At 37.5% G+C, this 21,974-nt stretch overlaps 4 protein-coding genes across 7 annotated transcripts; all 4 read left to right on the top strand.

Annotated features, from left to right (window-relative positions):
• The first annotated feature begins 1,576 nt into the window (after positions 1 to 1,576).
• LOC143918919 (dehydrogenase/reductase SDR family protein 7-like) lies at positions 1,577 to 12,067 on the top strand. 3 transcript variants are annotated; one of them, XR_013261167.1, is made up of 6 exons: positions 1,592 to 1,801; positions 3,813 to 3,956; positions 4,039 to 4,258; positions 4,339 to 4,560; positions 4,642 to 5,051; positions 11,796 to 12,067. XR_013261167.1 is itself a non-coding variant. In XM_077441033.1 (5 exons), the coding sequence occupies exons 1-5, from the start codon at positions 1,775 to 1,777 to the stop codon at positions 4,821 to 4,823; spliced, it is 795 nt and encodes a 264-aa protein (XP_077297159.1). In that variant the 5' UTR covers positions 1,577 to 1,774; the 3' UTR covers positions 4,824 to 5,750. The 3 variants fall into 3 exon arrangements, 2 of the variants coding, with proteins under 2 accessions (XP_077297159.1, XP_077297172.1); XM_077441033.1 differs by lacking the exon at positions 11,796 to 12,067 and having other exon boundaries at positions 1,577 to 1,801; positions 4,642 to 5,750; XM_077441046.1 differs by lacking the exons at positions 1,592 to 1,801; positions 11,796 to 12,067 and adding an exon at positions 3,579 to 3,731 and having other exon boundaries at positions 4,642 to 5,750.
• On the top strand, positions 6,259 to 7,227 carry LOC143917801 (uncharacterized). Its single transcript, XM_077439394.1, has one exon. The coding sequence runs from the start codon at positions 6,259 to 6,261 to the stop codon at positions 7,225 to 7,227; it is 969 nt and encodes a 322-aa protein (XP_077295520.1).
• Positions 11,969 to 14,179, top strand: LOC143918911 (dehydrogenase/reductase SDR family protein 7-like). The gene is made up of 5 exons (XM_077441022.1): positions 11,969 to 12,367; positions 12,427 to 12,570; positions 12,664 to 12,883; positions 12,958 to 13,203; positions 13,286 to 14,179. Exons 1-5 carry the CDS (start codon positions 12,155 to 12,157, stop codon positions 13,480 to 13,482), a joined length of 1,020 nt encoding a protein of 339 aa, XP_077297148.1. The 5' UTR covers positions 11,969 to 12,154; the 3' UTR covers positions 13,483 to 14,179.
• A 365-nt stretch (positions 14,180 to 14,544) lies between these two features.
• On the top strand, positions 14,545 to 20,741 carry LOC143918898 (zonadhesin-like). 2 transcript variants are annotated; one of them, XM_077441002.1, is made up of 5 exons: positions 14,545 to 14,742; positions 14,815 to 14,973; positions 17,206 to 17,340; positions 17,443 to 17,631; positions 20,448 to 20,741. In XM_077441002.1, the coding sequence occupies exons 1-5, from the start codon at positions 14,661 to 14,663 to the stop codon at positions 20,630 to 20,632; spliced, it is 750 nt and encodes a 249-aa protein (XP_077297128.1). In that variant the 5' UTR covers positions 14,545 to 14,660; the 3' UTR covers positions 20,633 to 20,741. The 2 variants fall into 2 exon arrangements, with proteins under 2 accessions (XP_077297128.1, XP_077297137.1); XM_077441011.1 differs by having other exon boundaries at positions 14,557 to 14,742; positions 17,443 to 17,586; positions 20,448 to 20,737.
• The last annotated feature ends 1,233 nt before the right edge of the window (positions 20,742 to 21,974 follow it).

The following is a 21,974-nucleotide window of genomic DNA, read 5'->3' as shown; positions in this document are numbered from 1 at the left end:
TACCATTATAAACTTAATATTCATAGCTAAACTACTTATATACATATACTCGTATATAGAGTAATATATTTAGAAATTTATTATTAATGTTTACAAATCTTTTATCATCATATATATTATATCGTTATTCTGTGTGTCTGTGTGTGTGTGTATCTGTGTAAGATAACGCTCGCCGTACTATAATACTCGTTTTGATTCGACATACATTAATATGTATGGGTCTACGTGACGAGCCAGAATGTTAAATTACAGAAAACACAAATATTGGAAGGCAAAGATCGAAAATCGAAAGATCAAAAAAAAGGGTGCATGGTAAACGGTACATACTCACGTACTAACTCACTTAATTTGCGCGAGCAGGGTACATCAGGAACAAGAGGAACAGGCTTTTCCTCCCGTATTCTGCGCACGCACATTAATACGGGAGGAAAAGTCTGTTCCTCTTGTTCCTGTTGTATCCTGCTCGCGCAAATTAAGTGAATATGGGCTGAACACCAGCGCTTTGTCCATACAAACGTATTACACTTCTCCCTTCCTCAATTATGGCACTAGAGAACTTATTTTTTAATATGCTATGGATATCCACCATAGGCATGTTTCTGTGCTTTTATTTTTTTGATTAGCTATTTTTTATAGGAGCTAGGAGCCGCCAAACATCTATAAAATCGCCTCTTTTTTACACCCACGAAAAGAGTCCAGCTTGCTTATTTATCGGTTGATTTTTAAAAAAATACGAGCACACAAACATAGAAAATATCTTTTTCATACCGATGATTAAATATTTTTTTAATCGGTCCAGTTTCGGAGGAGAAAACTGGAGAATACAAAACCTCAATTTTGTGGATTTAAAATAGGTTTTATCTGGTCGAAGCGCAACTGTCGCATTCACTCAATATATATATATTGATATATATTGTCGCATTCACTCAATATATGTATATATCGAAGAAAGGAACGGCAACAAAATTAAGGTTTCGGGTATACAGCCCTCATAATATGCCAACACCCATGCTATGATATTTCATCGGGTACAACACTAGTTTAAATATAATACCTAAATACTAAGCAAGCCTCAGAACAAAATTTTAAATATATAATTTAAATACGATAATATTATTTAATTGAAACATCAATGCTTTAAGAGAACTTGTAGAACGTAATACATACATTATATTATTTTTTTAGTACTGAAGAGTTCTCGAATAATCACGGCATATTTTGATGGACTATCATTGTTTTTGAATGCGGTACATTAAAATGCATACATGTGTACATTAGCACTTACATAGATATACCGTTAATAGAGGAAAATCCTGTGTATTTTTTCATTATAATTTACCTCGATGACTCCATCAACAATGAAACCTCAAATATTGACGAAATCTACATAAAAAAGATTAATTGCAGCTTCACGTCTGCTATGAAATAGTAGCTATATTCGCATCTCAATTATCATAAACAACTATTAATACTGTTGTAAAAATATGTAATATCATTGAAATAGCTTTTTACTACATTTTCCATTATTTACATATTGTTGTTTAGTCATAAAACACGTTTTGAAATTTCGTAACGTATTAAAAACGACTTCACTTGAAGTCAGTGTCATTGATGCTGCGGCTGTTGAATCGTCAACACTGTCATTTTGAAATCGCCATCACCTTGACCATCCTGTAAATGGTAAAACACTATTTGGTGAACGTGCAAAAATCTATTTCCCATTTAACTTTCAACTTATCACTTTCGAATTTCGTGTCCACAAGTGTTTGCAAAGATGAACAAGGCCGAACTACAAAATAAGGTTTGTTTAAATTTATCATTTTCACAAATTCATTGATACATGTGTACTTATTAGATGACGTTATTTCAACACAATCATTACATGTCACACATTTACTTGAAAGTTTGCTTTTGTCTAAGTTCGTTCATTTTCAATCTAATATATTATTATGATACTTTCATTGCTCGATAATTAATATGTAGACTGTGTGTAGTTGCTTATCAACCAGCAAATATACTCGGCGTCTCCCAAGACAAAATTAGATTTTTTATTTATTTAACCTCTGCAGACTTACAATTTTAGCTCCAACAATGCTGTACATATACATATATGTATCTGCTAGTGAATAATATACATAATTATTAAAAATATTAGATTCATATTTCATATTTAATTTGTATTGAATTAATTTCTATATAATTCTAGATACATTACATATGGTTTGTATTTAATTGGATAGTATATTTGCATGAATTGATTGTTAAATGGTTGGTCAATAATATGCTTAAAAAATCAACTTATTTATAATTTATCTTCTACTATATAAAGATGAATATTTGGGTGCCGGTTAAGCGTGCATTTTCCAAAAAAAATGAATTCAATATATTTTTAGTAACATTTTATACAAGGAATGTGACTTTTTTTCAATTAATTATTATCTCCATTCATTGTGTGCCCTGAAAATGCAGAAATGTGATTAATAAAAAATATTTAATGATAAAATTGTCATATTGTGATTGACAACTAAGAGGGCTGGACACCAGCGCCGTGTCCATACAAACGTATTACACTTCTCCCTTCCTCAATTATGGCACTAGAGAACTTATTTTTTAATATGCTATGGATATCCACCATTGGCATGCATCTGTGCTTTTATTTTTTTGATTAGTTATTTTTTATAGGAGCTAGGAGCCGCCAAACATCTATAAAATCGCCTCTTTTTTACACCCACGAAAAAAGTCCAGCGTGCTTATTTAACGGTCGATTTAAAAAAAAATTGCATAGAAAATATCTTTCTCATACCGATGATGAAATTTTTTTAAAAATTAGTCCAGTTTCGGAGAAGAAAATTGGAGAATACGAAACCTCGATTTTGTCGATTTAAAATACGTTTTATCTGGTCGAAGCGCAACTGTCGCATTCACTCAATATATATATATCGAAGAAAGGAACGGCAACAAAATTAAGATTCCGGGTGTACAGCCCTCTTAAAGCATAAACATATAGTTAAAATATGTCGAAAAACGTTGACGGTCAGAATGTTGAGAATAATAGAGAATGTTGAAACTTGATTGTTTCCTATCACAGTTTGCCAATTTATCTAATTTTCATGAACGCTTCCAACAAATTGGCAACCTTACCCATTTTCTCGCAAAATCTCGTATTTCACTGAATTGTATAAAATGCTTCAAATTTACAAATTTCACCATAAATATCTCTGTGGATGTTAATTCATATGTATTTACTGAATTTCGCTGAATTGTTTAAAATACTACAAATTTACAAATTTGACCATAGATATCTCTGTGAATATTAATTGACATGTATTTATGTACTTTGTATAATACTAATAATATTTGTATCAAATATACATAAAATATTTCTGGCCACGTATAAATTATAGTTCCTGGTATAAATTAAATATTATAATTAAATTAAAATGAACCTGTTTATCTGACCATTCCTATAAATATATGTAGATAGGTAGACTGCATGCTAAACCAATTACCTTAAGGTACTCTAAATGCACGCTAAACCGGCACCAATATTTGTTTGTCTATCCGCAATGCTAAGCTGCAGTTTTCAATTTGAAGTCATCAAACTTGATTTATTTTATCATAGTACTGAAAATTTGAAAGCATATGGATTTTGAACGTGAACGAGTCTTTGAAAGGGGTTTATTGTTCAACTTTTAGCCTCCCGGGCAATGCCGGGTCGTTGCAATATTTATGTACATCATAATAATCTCTGTAAAAGTTATTAGACCATTTATTAAACTGAATAATATAAATGAATTCTGATGTGTTATTAGATTGTTGTGATCACTGGTGGTTGTTCAAGAATTGGTGCAGCATTAGCACAGAAGTTTTATAAGCGTGGATGTCATCTGATTCTCATTGGAAATGATATTAATCGGCTTGATGAAATTAAACTCTATCTTTCATCCTTGCATTCGGTAACTATTGACAATTTAAGATTTCAACTTTATTTATTCAGTGTTGGAATATTTATAAATACTTCAATGATTGTCATTTTAGCAATATCCAACCCATACTCCTATCGCCATGCAGATTAATCTCTCCGAGTTGGACAATGTTCAAAATCATGTTGAAAGTATTGTAAATTTATATGGTCACATTGATATATTAATAAATAACGCAAATATAAATTTCATCGGTGAAGTTATAAACACTGCCATATGTACCGACATGGAAATAATGACGAATAACTATTTTTCTCAAATTGCACTTACAAAAGGTGAGCAAATAATATACATATATATATTTTTAAGATTTGGATTATAAATATGAATATTTATAAACAGTATATCTTTTCAGCCGTTTTGAGGTATATGTTAAGCAATATATCAGGACATATCGTTTTTGTAAGCTCGTCGCAAGGAATATGTACAGATCCTTTATATTCTTCGTTTGGGGCTTCACAACATGCCCTTCTCATTTTTGCCAATACCTTACGTGAAGAAATTCAAGAAACAAACATAAAAGTTACTACGATTTGCATTCCAAAAATGCATACTCAAAATATTGATGAAAATTTAGGTAAAGTATTTGCATTCCTGATGGTTTAAATGTATGTGCTTTCATTCTAATTATTGTGAAGTTAATTAATTATATTTTTAGGTATTGATGGTGATGACAAGAGAGATTCAAATTTATCCAAAACTACGGCGTCAGAAGTTATCAAAGCTATAGAACATGAAAAATTAGATGTTATAATTGAACCATTCTATAGAAAAATTAGTTTTTTCATAAAAGGTTTATGGCCAAACTTGCATTATACACTATTTCGAAGTAAATTCTAATAACAAATTTAATATATAAACACTCTTTAGTTCCTAAATTACAAATTTGTAATTCGAAACAGACCGAAAGGATTGTTGAAAAATTTGATGAACTCGACAGATTTCGAATGTTCTTTTATTATCCATTTCCAAAATTGTTCAAGTGTTACAGTTATTGACCAGGGTAGAGTTATTGGCCACTAGAAAGATAAAATAGTTGATTGATATCCATTAACAGTAAAAACACCAGCACCAAAGAATATGCAAAAGATTTTAACCTTAAAATCCAAGTGACCAATGACCTTATCATGGCCAACAACTATAGTGTGTCTCCTGTTTATTTCCCATATATTTTTAATCTGCCTGACATAATTCGGTAAATACACCTGTGTGAGATAAAAAAATTAACTTTTCTAGTTCAAAGTAATCAGTGCCGGCCTTACACCCAATAGCGCCCTCGGGCAATTTTTTCTAAACATCGTTAGAAAAAAACTAGATTACCATCCTCTTTTTTCCTGGCCTTGGGACCTTTCTACAGTTTCAGGCAGCGTCAGCAAAAGCATAGAAACTGAAATGTTTGGATATAATTATTGTAAATTATGCCGTTTTATAAAATTTTATACATTGAGTGGATTAATTTTACCTTGAATTTTATTTGAAAGAAAGGAAGAAATTGATAAGTTCATTACTTATAATATCAGATTTTGAATTCGGCTTTTTCCAGTAGATTGTTTGACTAGAATTTGCCGAGTACGCCCTCGGGCACCACCTGACCCCCCCCCCTAAAACCGGCACTGAAAGTAATCATATATATAATATCGCTATTCTGCGTGTCTGTGTGTCTGTCTCTGTGTCTGTGTAAGATAACGCACGCCGTACTATAATAGTCGTTTCGATTCAACATATATATGTACGTCACAGCTAAAACAATGCCAACAAAACGAATATAATAACAAAATAAAAAAACTTCCATATATACTGTTTGATGCCAATGTTTCCTTTAGGCTTATAAATGGCGCTAAGTTTCTGAGCATTTATCGCCATCTATTGAAAATTTATTTAATTAATTATTTTTTCTATTGTTAAATGTACAAAGGTACGAAAGAAGTTTTTACAATTTCTTTCATATTAAACAATTTAATTAAATATATTGTGGCAACCCCAAAGGCTGGCCGTAAACGGAGGTGTTTTCGCCCCGAGGGCGGTCAGCGCGCGACGGGAAGCTATCTCTTCCCTTCGGACCTCGCAACCGACAACACCTCTCTCGTCTCCCACACTCGCTGTACCTGAACCAATAAACATGGTTTCCCGAAGCCGAACACCGCGTTTCAATCAATCGCCTGCTCTCCATAACTGGTGACCCCTACAAAACAAGAACACGCATCTGTCAAAACACGCAGCTGTCAAAACACGCAGCTGTCAAAACACGCAGCTGTCAAAAACGTACGGTACAAGCATGGCGCCCATCATCACAGGCCTTCTCGACGAGGCCCCCGCCGCCACCCCCGCCTCTACCCCCGCGGCAGAAGCCTATTCAGGAGCAGAGATAGAAGTGGCGAGGATAGCCGTGCGCGTTCCGCCCTTCTGGGACGAAGCGCCCGAGCTGTGGTTCGCACGACTCGAAACGCAGTTTCCGTGCGCGCTCATCAAGTCGGACGAGGCGAAATTCGCCACGGTCGTGGGACTCCTCGACAACAAGTTCCTCCCGCTCATCCGAGACATCCTTTTGGAGCAGGCCAAGGGAAACCGTTATGAAACTACCAAAAGAAGATTGGTAGAGGCGTTCTCGGACAGCCACGACAATCGCATCAACAGACTGATGGCGAATCTTCAGATCAGCGACAGCCGACCATCAGACTTGTGGTTCCACATGAAGGCGACCGCGGGCAACACGTGCTCGACAGATTTCTTGAGAGTCATGTGGACGCGAAGACTTCCAGTTCCCGTGCAGTCGGCGCTCGCAACGATGACGACGACCAACATAAAAGAGCTGACGGCGGTCGCAGACCGCGTTTTCGAGACACAGCGGCCGGTCGACGTTTTCCAGCTAAGCGCTGCCCCCTCAGCCTCCGCCCTCGCCCCGGCCCCCGCTACCGCCCCCGCCCCCGCTCCCGCGGAATACCCCAGCACCGCACCGTGCCCGCACGTGGACGCCTTTTCACGCACCCACGCACCTCCAGCACCACACCGTTCCAGCGTAGAAGCTAGGTTGCGGAACTGCGAAGACTGGATAGCCTCGGCAGACCAGAGCATGCAGGAGATTAAACAAATGCTGCGCGCGCAAGAGCGAAGAGGACCGAAGAATTCAAACCGCGGCCCCCATAACAAGACAACGTTCGACACGTGTCGGTTCCATCAGAGGTACGGTAACCGCTCGTTCAGATGCGAACCACCGTGCAGTTTCAAGAAAGCGGGAAACGAGTAAGCCCGTCGGTCAACTCAACAACCGGCGGGCCTAACAACTCTCGTCTCTTCGTTCGAGACCAGAGAACCGGGATGAGCTTTCTCATCGACACAGGTGCCGACGTCTCCGTTCTCCCCGCCCCCCCAGAGAACCGCAATCGACCCGCGCAATTGGAACTTCGTGCCGCCAATGGATCGCGAATCGCCACATACGGAACACAAGAGATGGTGGTGAACATCGGTCTCCGACGCCAATATCCATGGTCGTTCATCGTGGCGGCAGTTCCACGAGCGATAATCGGAGCTGACTTCCTCGCCAAGTACGGCATCATCGTCGACTTGAAAAGGCGCCGACTGACCGATGCACAGACAACGCAGTCACGCCAAGTCGGCATCGAAACGGGTCATTCACTAGGGTTGCGGGTCGTATCTCGCCCCACAGAGTATGAGGAGCTGTTGGCTCAGTTCGACGATATCACTCGCCCCGAAAAGTCGACCACCACCAAGAAGCACTCGGTGACACACCACATCGAAACCCGAGGGCCACCAACAGTTGCCAAACCCAGAAGGCTAGCTCCGGACAAACTAAAAATTGCCAAAGCAGAGTTCGCCCAGATGCAGAGAGACGGGACATGCCGGCCATCCAGCAGCAGTTGGGCCAGCCCACTCCATCTGGTGCAGAAAAAAACTGGCGAGTGGCGCCCATGCGGAGACTTCAGGCAGTTGAACGCATGCACGGTACCAGACAGGTACCCAATCCCAAACATGGCGGACTTTAATCATAATCTGATGAACACCTGTTTGTACTCGGTTATAGACCTGGTGAAGGCGTTCCACCAGATTCCAGTGGAGCCACGAGACGTCATAAAAACTGCGATAACCACACCATTCGGCCTATTCGAATTCCCGTGCATGACGTTTGGCCTAAGGAACGCAGCGCAAACATTTCAACGATTCATGGACGAAGTTCTCAGAGGCCTGGATTTCTGTTTTATTTACATCGACGACATACTCGTGGCATCACAGAACCCAGCCCAGCACAAAGAGCACTTGAGGCAAGTCTTCGGAAGACTCCAGGCTTATGGAGTAAGAATTAATGCCAACAAATGCGAGCTGGGCAAACCAGAGGTGAAATTCCTGGGCCATCAGATTACGAAGAATGGAATTAAACCATCTCCGGAGAAGGTAGAAGCCATCAGAAGCTACCCCAAACCTCGGACAGTCCAGGACCTCAGGAGGTTCTTAGCCATGGTCAACTTTTATAGGAAGTTCATTCCCCACGCGACGGAGAACCAAAGACTGATGAACGACCTCCTGAAAAATTCGAAGAAAAACGACAAAACCCCGGTAGCTTGGACTTCCCTCACTAATGAAGCATTCCAAAAAACCAAGACCCAGCTGGCAGACGCTACATTGCTGGTACACCCGGACCCGGAAGCGCCACTCTCAATCGCAGTCGATGCTTCAGATAGCACTGTCGGAGCAGTACTCCAACAACGCCAAGACGGCGTCTGGAAGCCACTCGCCTTTTACTCGAAAAAGTTGACAGACGCCCAAACCAAATACAGCACGTACGACAGGGAGCTAACCGCCATATTCCAGGGCATTAAACATTTTAAAGTAATGCTCGAAGGCCGCAAGTTTGTGGTATTTACCGACCATAAGCCACTGCAGTTTATCTTCAAAAAGAAAGCCGACCAAGGTACCATGCGTCAAATTCGGCAGGCTTACTTCATCAGCCAGTTCACCACGGATATACAGCACGTGGCTGGAGAAGAGAACGTAGTGGCAGATGCCTTGTCTCGCCTGGAGGCGATCGCCTGTCCCAATAGCATCAATTACGAAGAACTGGCAAAAGCTCAGCTCGACGACGCCAACCTAGAGAAGCTGAGGAAGAACACCGCAAGCGGCTTACAGTGGCGCAGGATACCTGAACCGGAGAGCAATATGGAGATCTGGTGCGATATATCAACGGGCAGACCTCGCCCTTACATTCCAGAACGCTTCAGGCGTCAAGTATTCGACGGAATACACGGATTGGCCCATCCAGGAACCCGCGCATCAGTCGACATGGTACGGAGAAGGTTTATATGGCCCAGTATTTCAAAAGACGTTAGGCATTGGGCAAAAACGTGCATTACATGCCAACGCACTAAAGTCAGCCGTCACACTCGGGCAGGGATCACCGAGTACGACCTGCCGAGCGACCGTTTCGCATTTGTCCATATGGACATAGTGGGGCCACTCCCGCTGTCGCAAGGGTTCTCATATTGCCTAACCGTAATAGACCGTTTCACCCGTTGGCCGGAAGCAATACCAATCGCCGACATACGGGCAGAGACAGTCGGCAAAGCCTTCTACGGAGGCTGGATCGCCAGATTCGGAGTCCCCCAGGAAGTCAAAACCGATCAAGGGCGCCAATTCGAATCAGAGTTATTCGCCGAGCTGACGAAAATCCTAGGCACCCGGCGACAAAGAACCACACCGTATAGACCTCAAGCCAACGGGATGATTGAGAGATGGCACCGTTCATTGAAATCCGCTATCATGGCTCAGGCAACCGACAATTGGGTCGATGCGCTCCCGACAACACTACTGGGACTCCGAGCCGCACTGAAGGAAGACGTTAAGGCCTCGGCAGCAGAGATGGTGTACGGGACACCCCTGGTGTTACCGGGAGAGATGTTCTCCACAAATAGGGCAATAACCGAACACCAATTCGTGAATAGAATCCGCCGGCAAATGGAAGAACTTCGACCGTCCCCGGTAAAAAGGCACGGGACAGAAAGGACCTTCGTACCGCAAAAGCTGCAGTCGTGCACGCACATATTCCTGCGCCACGACGCAGCACGAACAGGTTTCCAGCCCCCGTACCAAGGACCTTTCGAAGTTGTAAAAAGAAACGGCAACATTTGGACTATCAGGAAGAAGGGAAAGGAAGTGAACGTGGCAATGGACCGAGTTAAGCCAGCATACTTAGAACTGGCGCTATCACCTGGACCACCCCCGACCTCGTCGGAGCAATCACCATCACCTCCAGAGCAATCTCTACCACCGTCAGTACCAATGCCTACATCATCGACGACCCGCACTGGAAGAACCACGCAAATTCCTGCTCGATTTAGGGACTAGTAATTAAGCACTCGCATATGTATTAGTATCTACCCCAATTATGATGACATGTTAGCTTCTCATGAAATGCCCATAGCCACACGGAAGTTTCAGGAATGCATTTCTACCTAGAATAATCAGTTATTCAAATATTGTTATAGTTTAATGCTTTAATTGCAATAGCCTTAGATGATTGTGTTCTTGTCTATCTATGTATTCCGATTTTTTTTTTCCTTACCATATGTAATGGGTATATTATTATTTTTGTGTGCCTAGCGTGGAGTCGCTGCTATTCGATCTCATTCCGTGTGTACATTAGACTGTCAGTCTTTATAACTAATGGTGGCTGTTATGAATTGTACGATCCTCCACATACGCCGTAGCTCCGGGAAGCGAAATTCCAAAACCTTTATTCCTTACTGTTCTATGTTTACCTTTCCGTGGAAAGTATGGGTATTCGATTTACTTATGTTGTACTGATGTGTATTTTAGTTTACTTATGTTGTACTGATGTGTATTCGATATACTTATGTTGTACTGATGTGTATTTTAGTTTACTTATGTTGTACTGATGTGTACTTTAGTTTACTTATGTTGTACTGATGTGTATTCGATTTACTTATGTTGTATTGATGTGTATTTTAGTTTACTTATGTGTGTACATTCGTGGTCCACATGCATTTTTTTGATATACTTGTGTGATACCAAGAGAAAGGACACGAGAGAGGTCGGAAGTAACTGTAATATTATTTTGCTTCTGTAACTATAAGACATTATTTCGTCTGTAACGCTGGGGTACCAGCTAAGTGGTATCGCCAAGGCTAAGGGGGGAGTATTGTGGCAACCCCAAAGGCTGGCCGTAAACGGAGGTGTTTTCGCCCCGAGGGCGGTCAGCGCGCGACGGGAAGCTATCTCTTCCCTTCGGACCTCGCAACCGACAACACCTCTCTCGTCTCCCACACTCGCTGTACCTGAACCAATAAACATGGTTTCCCGAAGCCGAACACCGCGTTTCAATCAATCGCCTGCTCTCCATAATATTTAAAATGTATTTGAAAAAAATTCGGCCGCGTGCGGATCGAACACAAGACCGACACATTTCTTTTAATTTTTTTATTTAATAACTTAATTGGCCCACACCCATGCGATGATATTATGGAGGATGAACGAATGAGACGACTGGCATGTTAATGCACGTGTTTATTATATGACAGCTGAAGACAGAGTGAGTAGTAGCTCTCCGAACCCAGCCGGGTTGGTCCCCACTCGCAGGAAGGCAACCAAACTCGACCATGTCGTATAAGCGAGCCGCCACATCATTTCGGTAAACGGACTACTAGTCATATGTAAATCAGTCACAGGACAACCGGTCGCGCTAGATCGGTCACACGTGATCACCCGTCACACTAAAACTGGTCACACCCTAAAACTGGTCACATCCTAAAATCGGTCACGAGAAAACTGATGGACCGATTTTAGGGTGTGACCAGTTTTAGTGTGACGGGTGATCACGTGTGACCGATTTAGAGCCGCCGGTTGTCTTGTGACCGGTTCACATTTGACTAGTAATCACTGAACCGATATTTCATAGGTTCAACACTAGTATTACATAACATGTAATACTAGTAATAATGTAATGTTGTCAGAGCTATTCAAAAACCTTGTATGTAATAAATGTAATAATTAACTGTGAATAATGTAATTTTTGTTTGATGTCAACCGCAAAAAATAAATTATTCGATTAGTTATTGACCATTGTTTATTTTTTTTAACATAATTGATTGCATAAACATTCATAAACGTTCAATGGCAGCAAGCGAAAAAACATCAACATTGGAATGCCCTTTTGCAGTTTGACACATGACAGCACAGTCGACTGTCAGTTGTCAACCAGCTTGAATATGAAAAAAGATCAAATGGCAATAGGAGTGAACACTTCATGGCACTCTTGCTTGTGGATTTTGAAATTCATATGTGCCCCCATCACCATGCCATTCTTATTATTTCGATTGATCCTCGCACTTCGACCCCGAGAACCTCTCCAAGATAAGGTACACACATTTTCATATACATTTTAAATAGAAAGAATTTATTAATATATACATTTCAGGTTGTGATCATAACCGGAGCCAGTTCTGGCATCGGTGAAGCTCTCGCTCATAAATTATATGCAGAAGGTTGTCGGATAGTCCTTGCAGCGAGACGCTTGGACGAACTGCAAAGAGTCAAAAACGACCTGCTTAGTATTCATCCTGTAAGAAAATGTTCAGCCCTACTTCTCAATGACTATGTATATGTGAATTAGGGTATCGAATGAATCTGATAATAATGGCCATTGATATTTTAGACAGTGCCCGCACACGTGCCTGTCGTCATGCAGATTGATCTTGCGGATTTAAATGCTCTACCAGGTCACGTTGGCAAAATCTTGGATATATTTGGTAAAATAGACATATTGATCAATAACGGTGGTGTCAGTTATAGGGGTTCGGCTTTCGAGACAGTATTAGATGTTGATATTAAAATAATGCTAGTCAACTATTTTGGCCAAATCGCTTTTACGAAAGGTATTTCTTTAATTAACAATGAATTGCTGTCTGCTTATTGATTTTCTTGGTGTATTTTCGATTTGTATTTGCAGCTGTGTTGCCACAATTGTTGAAACAAAAATCCGGCCATATTGTTTTCGTTAACTCTATGCAGGGAAAGATTGGACTACCTCGCCGGTCGGCTTACGCAGCCTCTAAACATGCCCTTTTAGGATTTGCGGATTCCTTACGAGCTGAAGTGCACAAAGATAATATCAGAGTGACGACGGTGTGTCCGTCGTATGTGAAAACTGATCTGTCTAAAAATGCGTTGACTTCAACCGGAGATAAATATGGAAGTTAGTTGAGTTTCATTCAGACGTATAAGAACAAACAAACGTAATAAATTGTTTAATCGTGTGTTATATTTTAATGTTTCAGAAATGGATAATACAACGAATAAAGGTGCAACACCGGATGAAGTCGCTGGAGAAATAGTTGATGCGATTGTATATAGAAAAAATGAAATCACTTTGGGCCCGTTCTATCGAAAAATTTTTATATATGGCCGAAACTTACTCACTCCGATTTATTTTAAGATCTTGGAAAAGTTTGAAAATGATGCTTGTAAACAATGAAGTTGTGATTTCACATCAAAAATGTTCTGTGATTCTGCCATTGACCTTTACGTTTTCCAAAGTTATCGTAAGATCTCATTTAATAAAGGCTTATCTGATATTAAAGTTGTGTTTAAAAAAAATGTCTCCTATCATCTAGCTCGTTGAAACGTATTTAATACTATAATATCAAAAATTATCACAAATATTTTATGTTTTTCTATTTTTTTCATATGACATTTATGTATATAATATTTATTATATATAACGTATAATACAAGTTCCTGTACTGATTATATCAAAAAATAGTTTATATTTATTTAAGTTTTTTAATTACTTATATCCATAGAAGTAGAATGCATAGAATCGCTCTCAGCCTCCAAAAATGTTGCCACAAAAACTCTGCGCGGCAGAGTTTGTTCATTGTTTGCTGATTATTTGCTAAACTTCGTCTCTCTCTCTCTTGTCTCTCTTCTGACTTTCCGTATCTCTCTTCGATGGCTCGCTTTTAGACGATACTTTTTTTAACAATGACCATTCTATGCATTCTACTTCTACGCTTATATCATATAAATTAATAATTTTTATAAAATGTGCTCATACAATATTTATTACCATTTTTAAAATAAATATAGATACATATTATGGTAGTATCATGTACATATATGATAATTTCAAAGTGCGTAATGTATTTTTTTAATAAATAAATGTACATATTTTAAATTTCTTTCACTATTAAAAAATCTAAATTACATTTAGTACATTTCTCGAGAAATGTATGTATTTATTTCAGACTATTGGCAAAGTTTAAAACTTTTAATTTATAATGAAAATTCAATTTATTCCAAAAATAAGATTCCTTCTCTAAATTACGATTTATCCTAAAATAATATAAACCCAAACCATTTACATTTACTACAATAATCCATTAACGCTATCTTCACAAAAACTTAAGTGTAGTTGCAAGGACATGATATAAAAAAATTCTTCGAACGATTATTCTCCAAAACTTAACAAGATTTATTAAATATAAAATTGAATTTAATTTAATTGATTTGCAGCCCTAAAATAAAGTAAATATTTATTCAACATGTCATTACTATAAATTAGCAGCATGTGCAACATGTATAAATAGTAGTACGGACTAATCGTTATATTCTCACTATACTTGATTCGTTGAAATAATTTATCTGCATAATATGTCTGCTTTATTTCAATTACTTTCAATTTTCTTTCTTCTTTGTTCTGCTTTTGCTTTGGATAATAATAAATCTACGAACGGTAGAGATTATTCTTGTTAACTTTTATATGTAATTGCTGTTCAATTTATTTTTATTCTAATACCGTTTCCAGCAAGATGTGGACCAAACGAAAAGTTAATAGTTAGAACAGGTCAGGAGCCAACTTGTTCACCAGAACCATTTGGTCCAATCCACGGAACAACACCTTTCTGTGCCTGCACAAACGGATATGTTCGTCATTACGGAAAGTGTATCAAACCACATAATTGCAGTGAGTTATTTTTACTTTATCTATGTACGTAGTAACAATAGATGAAGTTTTGTGATCATGCGAAAATTCGAACTCGAGATTTTGACTGTTTCGAACTCAGAATCGATTACTGATCACGTTTTCATGATCTAGAAAAAAAATGTGTGTGTGTGTGTGTCTGGGGATTTTTTGAACACCGTTAGTCCTATCGAACTGAAACTTGGTATCAGTTACTGAAATTCTTATCGACACGATGTTAATTTTTTTCAAATTTTTAAGTTGACCCGAAATGGTACCTCCCCTTATAGGTGTCCTCTTTTTTTTATGTTTTTGAATTCAATTATCTCCCGAAGCACCAACTGAATCGGATTAAATTTTTTTTACATGTAATAGAAATAATAATTTTTATAAACTTATATTTTTTTCACTTATAGTTAAGAGGGCTGTACACCCGAAACCTTAATTTTGTTGCCGTTCCTTTCTTCGATATATATATTGAGTGAATGTATATATTGAGTAAATGCGACAATATATATCAATATTTATATTGAGTGAAAGCGACAGTTGCGCTTCGACCAGATAATACGTATTTTAAATCGACAAAATCGAGGTTTCGTATTCTCCAATTTTCTCCTCTGAAACTGGACCAATTTTTAAAAAAACTTCATCATCGATAAGAGAAAAATATTTTCTATGCAACTGTGTGCGTATTTTTTTTTAAATCGACCGTTAAATAAACACGCTGGACTCTTTTTGTGGGTGTAAAAAAGAGGCGATTTTATAGATGTTTGGTGGCTCCTAGCTCCTATAAAAAATAACTTATCAAAAAAATAAAAGCACAGATGCATGCCAATGGTGAATATCCATATCATATTAAAAAATAATTTCTCTAGTGCCATAATTGAGGAAGGGAGAAGTTTAATACGTTTGTATGGACAAGGCGCTGGTGTCAGCCCTCTTAATATCAGTCAAGCTTTAATAGCCAAGAGCCAATATTGGAATATGAAAATTAAGTTTCTAAGTAAATACTCACCCTCCCCTATATTTTCATTTAATCAACAAAATACATATTACATTCTCATCTAAATGTTCTTCCTATTGTAACGTACGCCGCGGATTAAGCGAATAGAATCCCAGAGACTGTGACCGTTCAAAGATTATCTGTAACGGATATCTGTTAACGGATTAACTAAATGCATACCGTGCGACTGGTATAAGTGGGTTTTAAGGATTAGCGACAAGCTAAGTGCATGAAACAATGATTGCACTTCTCATACCGTGGGAATACATATCCGAATACGTGACTATACAGTAGGTAAACAGATTAGACGTCCTGAGAGACCGTGAGACCGGTGTAAATGGTTTTAGGGATTAGCGACAAGCTAAGTGCATGAAAGCTAAACAATGATTGCACTTCTCATACCGTGGGAATACATATCCGAATACGTGACTATACAGTAGGTAAACAGATTAGACGTCCTGAGAGATCTACCCCTTATAAGGCGGTACGTAAGCGATCTCAGGTCATTCTGGACTTAGCCGTGACACTGCGTGTATCTCCTGAATCATCAATAAATGCTGTGAAACGACTGTTGGCCTTTTACTTGGATCCTCCACCCACCCCTACGCAACACTATTATACACTACAATCAAACAAAATTTAAAAACTTGATAGTTTCCGAGCCATTTCTCAAATCATAATCACATTTTTTTTTTTGATTCTATTTAAAATGCGCTGCAAGCAAAAGTTTTTGGAAATTATTGGAAATTCTTGATGTGCCCAAGAAATGCTCTCATATGGTCACCTCCGCTCGTTTATGTTTTATATGCCTGTGGTGTCACCCTAATGGTTTCCATGGGTTTCCGGAAACCCGTTGTTAAAAATCAACAGTTTCCGGAAATCCGTTGTTAAAAATCTAAAAGTTCATATAGTTTTTGTCAAAAATTATACAAATCTTGAATTAAAATTTAACAGATAGTGGATTTATAAAAATAATCATTTGAAATATTGTAACATTCAAGTAATATATGTATATGGGATCCATGAATGTGTGCGGGAGGATATTCAAAGTCAAAGTCTTTATGCAACTCGTTTAATGTCTTCGCTTCGGGCTCGACCATTGCTCGAGTGACGCGCAAAGCGACGTCAGGCCTGCCAACTTAAAATATTCTCATTCATACCAACCTACATGTATAAGAAAAAAATTCACCCAAGTCACTATAATTTACATTAAATTATTATACACATTTCAGAAAAATGCAAATTAAATGAAATTTTCGTCTATTGTATACCTCAACCATCATGTCCATCGTGCGGGCTTGCTTGCATACCTGGTTGTATATGTAAACAAGGATACATAAAAGATAACTATGGAAATTGTGTAAAAAGTTAGTAAATCATTTTATATATATTTTAAGTATTTTATTTACTTAATGACATTTTTCGTATTTAAAAATTATTCCATTTTGATCATCATTAACAAATTATAGTGTGTACAAGGCCGAATGAAGAGTTCACTACCTGTATTCCACTGTGTCCTGAAATGTGTCGTCTGATAAATGGAATACATATCACATGCCCTCCACCTGCCGACGGCGACCTTAGTTGCAAACCAGGATGTCAATGCATAAAAGGTTTTGTTAGAGGGCCTGGAGGCCTGTGTATACCAGTGGCGGACGGTGGGTGTTAATACCGGGTGTGCTGTGTATGCCGTAGGGCGTAGGGTATAAAATTAGCAATTAAAAAAAAATACTCGTTTTGCATTACAAAAATGTTTAATTTATTAGTTATTTATACATAAGTTCAATGCGACGTTTCTGAGACATAAACTTTTCAATCACGTCTGCATAGAATGTGTCTTTCTGTTTTAATTCCACCAATAACTTTTTTTCTATTGAAATTAAGCTAAGGCCACATAATCTATCTTGACCTTGCGTACCTCTATAGCAAGTTTTTATTCTTTTCAGCGCCGAAAAAGAACGTTCTGCTGAAGCTGTACTGCTTGGTATCGTTAATATTAATTCTCCCAGCTTAAACACCTCTTTAAAACCAGATTCGAGGTTATTTTTTGTCATGAATTGTATTAATTCATGAACAGGTTTCTCTGAAAATTCAGAGCTAGAATATAGCACAATGAGTTCGTTTTTCAATCGAATATAATCAAACAGTGATCCATAAAAATCTTTTAATTTATTAATTAAAACATTTGGAAAATTTTCTTTATATTCGTCATATTTATCATTACAAAGAAGGTGGAAATATTCTAATTTGGAAAGTGAAGAATATCTACATTCGACTTGTGCGATTATGCTATCAACTATTTTGAAATATAATTGACGAAATGAAGTTTTATCTTCTACTTCTGAATAATTTTTTAATCTTTGTGGCCTACGATCATGATCATCATTTTTTTCATTTAAATAATTATTCCATAACATTTCAAAATTATTATCCCTTTCGTATTTCAGTTGCTGCAAAACATGATTAATTTTTTTACAACAATATAAAACGTCCGAAGATTTAGATTGAAGAATGTTATACAAAACATCAGTTATTCCAAACAGTTTTGAAAAAATTTGAAGAAGTTTAATTGTTTGAAAATCCTCTAAAAAGCCTAAAAACCCTCGTGCTTTTATAACAGTATCTGTGTCCCATAATTCACAATTTTCTATAACATGTCGAAAAAAATCTGTAAATTGACTTCTGTATTGTTGTACTGTGCTACTTAAACGAGATGTAAAATTCCACCTTGTGGGTGCTACAGAGGGAAGTCTTTTTGTCACAAATTCCTGTAAAGCGAATACTCTTTTGGAAGATTTTGAAAAGTATGTAGACAATCCATTTAAAGTTTGAAAAAATGATTTACTTTCTTTAATATCAGAAAGACCTTGCTGCAATACTAAATTCAATACATGAGCATAACAGTGTGTAAAAAGAGCAAAAGGATAAGCATTGAGGACTTTGGATTGCAAACCATTTACGTGTCCACTCATTACACTTGCTCCATCATAAGTCTGTCCAACCAATTTGTCTTGAATTTTAAATTCTTCAACTATGTTCACCACGTGACGGAATAGACCATTAGATGTTTTATCAGCACTAACGTCTGTAAAACTAATAAACCGTTCATGTACATTGCCTTTACATACAAAACGTAAAACTGTTGAGAGCTGTGATTTTGTCATTATATCTGAAGTTTCATCGAGAATAATAGCAACAAAACTTGCTGACTCTACTTCATTTTTTATATGAACTTTAATAACATGAGCGATTGCTTCGATTATGTCATTTTGTATACTTGGAGAAGTACCACGAAAGGTAGTAGCAGTATTTAAATGAGTATCTAAAACAGAATCATATTCTCGAAGAGCATTTAGATATTCAATGTAATTGCCTTTGTTTACGGAATTACATGACTCGTCGTGACCTCGCAGGGACAGTTCTTGTTTTCCTAGATAGATTATTGCGTTAATAATTCGTTTTAAAACATCTCTATTTTTATTTACTTGTTCATTATGTCGACTTATTTCGGCTTTACGTTGACTGTCAATTAATACGTCGATTCGTTGTTTGCCAAACATTTGTATGGAAAGAAATGATTGAACGTGTGCCTGCGATCCTTCGTGTTTCTTCAGTGCTGCTGTCAAATGGTTGAGATCAGCAAATCCTTCTTTGTTCCACACATTAATATCTTTGGAGAACAATAAACATGGCCAGCAGAAAAGTTTGGATCGAATTTCACAGCCTGTAATCCATTCGAATTTTTTATAATTTGAAACGCAAAAATGTCTAGTGTAAACTTTTGTTTTTTCTTTATGCAAACTGGATAAATTTGGAAGAGACGGACACGGTTTCCCATCTTTAATTATTTTTAATTTTATCTCAAAACTTCTATTTGAAAACGGAATAGTTAAAATGTCTTGAACACTGTTAGCCATTATTAGTTATTAGAGGTATGACTGAGATACGAATGACCATAAAAATACGAATGTGCGAAAAAGTACGAGACCACGTGTCGCATCGCATTGGTCAATTGCCGACTGTTGCGCGGTGCTCTGAAGTCGTAGCACACCGTACGTCTTAATATCGCGAACAAACCTATACAAGCGAATATCCGCCTGCACACTCCAACCAAACCCACCAATTTGCTGCACGGCATAGGTATTCTCTCGTCGCGGCGCACAAACTACATCTAACATCACACAACACGCTGCAGACTGCACACCACACCATACACCACACCATACATTTAGCGCACGCGGTAAATACACCATACACATCAATGCCTGTTTATACAACAACACATTATTTTGTATTAAAATACTACTTTATGTGGTCTTTGGTTTTCACGGGTGTGCGCCGCACACCTAGCACACACCCAATATACGCCACTGGTGTATACCTGCATTTGACTGTCGTAAGTGCACGACGATGTCTAATAACCCAATCAATTGCATATGCATTTTGAATCATCATTAAACATCCTAATTTGCAGCTCCGTTCTTGTGCACTGACCCAAATGAAGAGTACGCCAAATGCGGAGATCCCTACTTAAGAACTTGTGCAACTGTCGGAATTACTAACAGCGGTCCACCTGCTGCTTGTTACCCTGCTTGCATCTGCAAGACAGGTCTGGTCAAAGATGTAAATAACAAATGCATTGATCCGTCGCTTTGTTAAAAAATACACACACACACACACATGAATGTATATTACTTATCTTGATCATCCATTTTCAATAAATAAATAATATTTGAACAAGTGTATTAAATTATGATTGAATTCAATATTTTTTTATTATTATATAATTAAATAATTTTATATTATTATACAACTCGAACAATATTTTTTTATTATTATACAATTCGAACAAAAAAAAACGATTTACGAAGCAGAAATATATGTAAGATAATCCATTTCGCTAAAAAACCTGAATATACCTGACTTATTGAACAACAGAATGTAAAGGTTGAAAATAAATTAATTGACGTTAAATAACACTGTTCGACAAATGAAGACTTTTTTGGTTCAAAGACGAGATATGACTTTTTTTATAGATCTATGCCCACTGTTAATACTACTTTATATTGAGTATTTTCTATTGAAAGATGTTTATTGGGATAGTGTTCTGGCCATACTATTTTTTGTTTTCGTTTAAAAGGGTCAATTGGAAGTTTTGCTGACTTTTAAATCGGTAAAATTGTGAGCTAAAAGCTCGTACTAGTATTTACACGCATCTGAATTGAATTAATAGGGATAATATAGTAAATTGTCTTAATATGAGAATTAAATAAAATTGCACTTAGAAAAATAATATTTTGACTATTCGTTCATTTTATCGAGGTAAACCAGTTATCAATTGAAATTTTATTATTAATCCACAAGAAAATCATAAACACAACTTTGACATGCTTATAATATATGTATGTATTTCCGAAAGAAGCAGTTGTATAAACAAGATTTATGCAGAAATGTTTTAAGATTTATGATACAAGTCTCGAATTATAACACAAATTACTAGCTACAGTTAAAAGTTACTAGTAGGGTAGTTTAATCACAATTTACTAGTTACAGTTTAATAATTATGAAATACTAGTTAGAAGGATGGACGAAAGGTGGACAAAAGAAGTACTTGAATGGTACCCGAGAGAATGCAAAAGGGTAAAAGGAAGACCGCGAGGAAGATGGGTGGACGAAATTAGGAAAATGTGCGGGGTGAGATGGATGAGAATTGCGCAAAACATAGATGAATGGAAGAGTGTTGGAGTGGCCTTCATCCAGCAGTGGATGGCGAATGGCTGTAAATGATGATGATGATGACGAATATATTTAGGTTTTATAATTCAATAACAATCTGGGGGAGAAGTATTAAAGTTGGGTTTTTACATATGTGTGAACTACATGGTTTAATTGATAATTATGTTAGGGGAGGCGTCAATAAGTAATGGTCGTAAAACCATGGGAAAGGTATAACACAGGCACATGAAGTGATTAGTATTTATACGAGTATATACATATAAAT

The sequence above is a fragment of the Arctopsyche grandis genome, chromosome 1 (assembly GCF_051622035.1).
Source record: "Arctopsyche grandis isolate Sample6627 chromosome 1, ASM5162203v2, whole genome shotgun sequence".
NCBI classification, from domain to species: Eukaryota; Metazoa; Arthropoda; class Insecta; order Trichoptera; family Hydropsychidae; genus Arctopsyche; species Arctopsyche grandis.
Note: the sequence above shows the minus strand (reverse complement) of the source record. Positions and strands in the feature narration are given on the sequence as shown.

What these genes read in the sequence shown, in the direction of transcription:
- LOC143918898 (XM_077441002.1), top strand. Translation starts at nt 14,661, where the DNA reads ATGTCTGCTTTATTTCAATTACTTTCAATTTTCTTTCTTCTTTGTTCT. An exon ending in TAATAATAAATCTACGAACG is followed by an intron (nt 14,743 to 14,814) that starts GTAGAGATTATT and finishes TACCGTTTCCAG; the next exon opens with CAAGATGTGGACCAAACGAA. An exon ending in GTGTATACCAGTGGCGGACG is followed by an intron (nt 17,632 to 20,447) that starts GTGGGTGTTAAT and finishes CCTAATTTGCAG; the next exon opens with CTCCGTTCTTGTGCACTGAC.
- LOC143918919 (XM_077441033.1), top strand. Translation starts at nt 1,775, where the DNA reads ATGAACAAGGCCGAACTACAAAATAAG. An exon ending in TCAAATTGCACTTACAAAAG is followed by an intron (nt 4,259 to 4,338) that starts GTGAGCAAATAA and finishes ATATCTTTTCAG; the next exon opens with CCGTTTTGAGGTATATGTTA. An exon ending in AAATATTGATGAAAATTTAG is followed by an intron (nt 4,561 to 4,641) that starts GTAAAGTATTTG and finishes TTATATTTTTAG; the next exon opens with GTATTGATGGTGATGACAAG.
- LOC143918911 (XM_077441022.1), top strand. Translation starts at nt 12,155, where the DNA reads ATGCCCTTTTGCAGTTTGACACATGACAGCACAGTCGACTGTCAGTTG. An exon ending in GAGAACCTCTCCAAGATAAG is followed by an intron (nt 12,368 to 12,426) that starts GTACACACATTT and finishes TATACATTTCAG; the next exon opens with GTTGTGATCATAACCGGAGC. An exon ending in ACCTGCTTAGTATTCATCCT is followed by an intron (nt 12,571 to 12,663) that starts GTAAGAAAATGT and finishes TTGATATTTTAG; the next exon opens with ACAGTGCCCGCACACGTGCC.
- LOC143917801 (XM_077439394.1), top strand. Translation starts at nt 6,259, where the DNA reads ATGGCGCCCATCATCACAGGCCTTCTCGACGAGGCCCCCGCCGCCACC.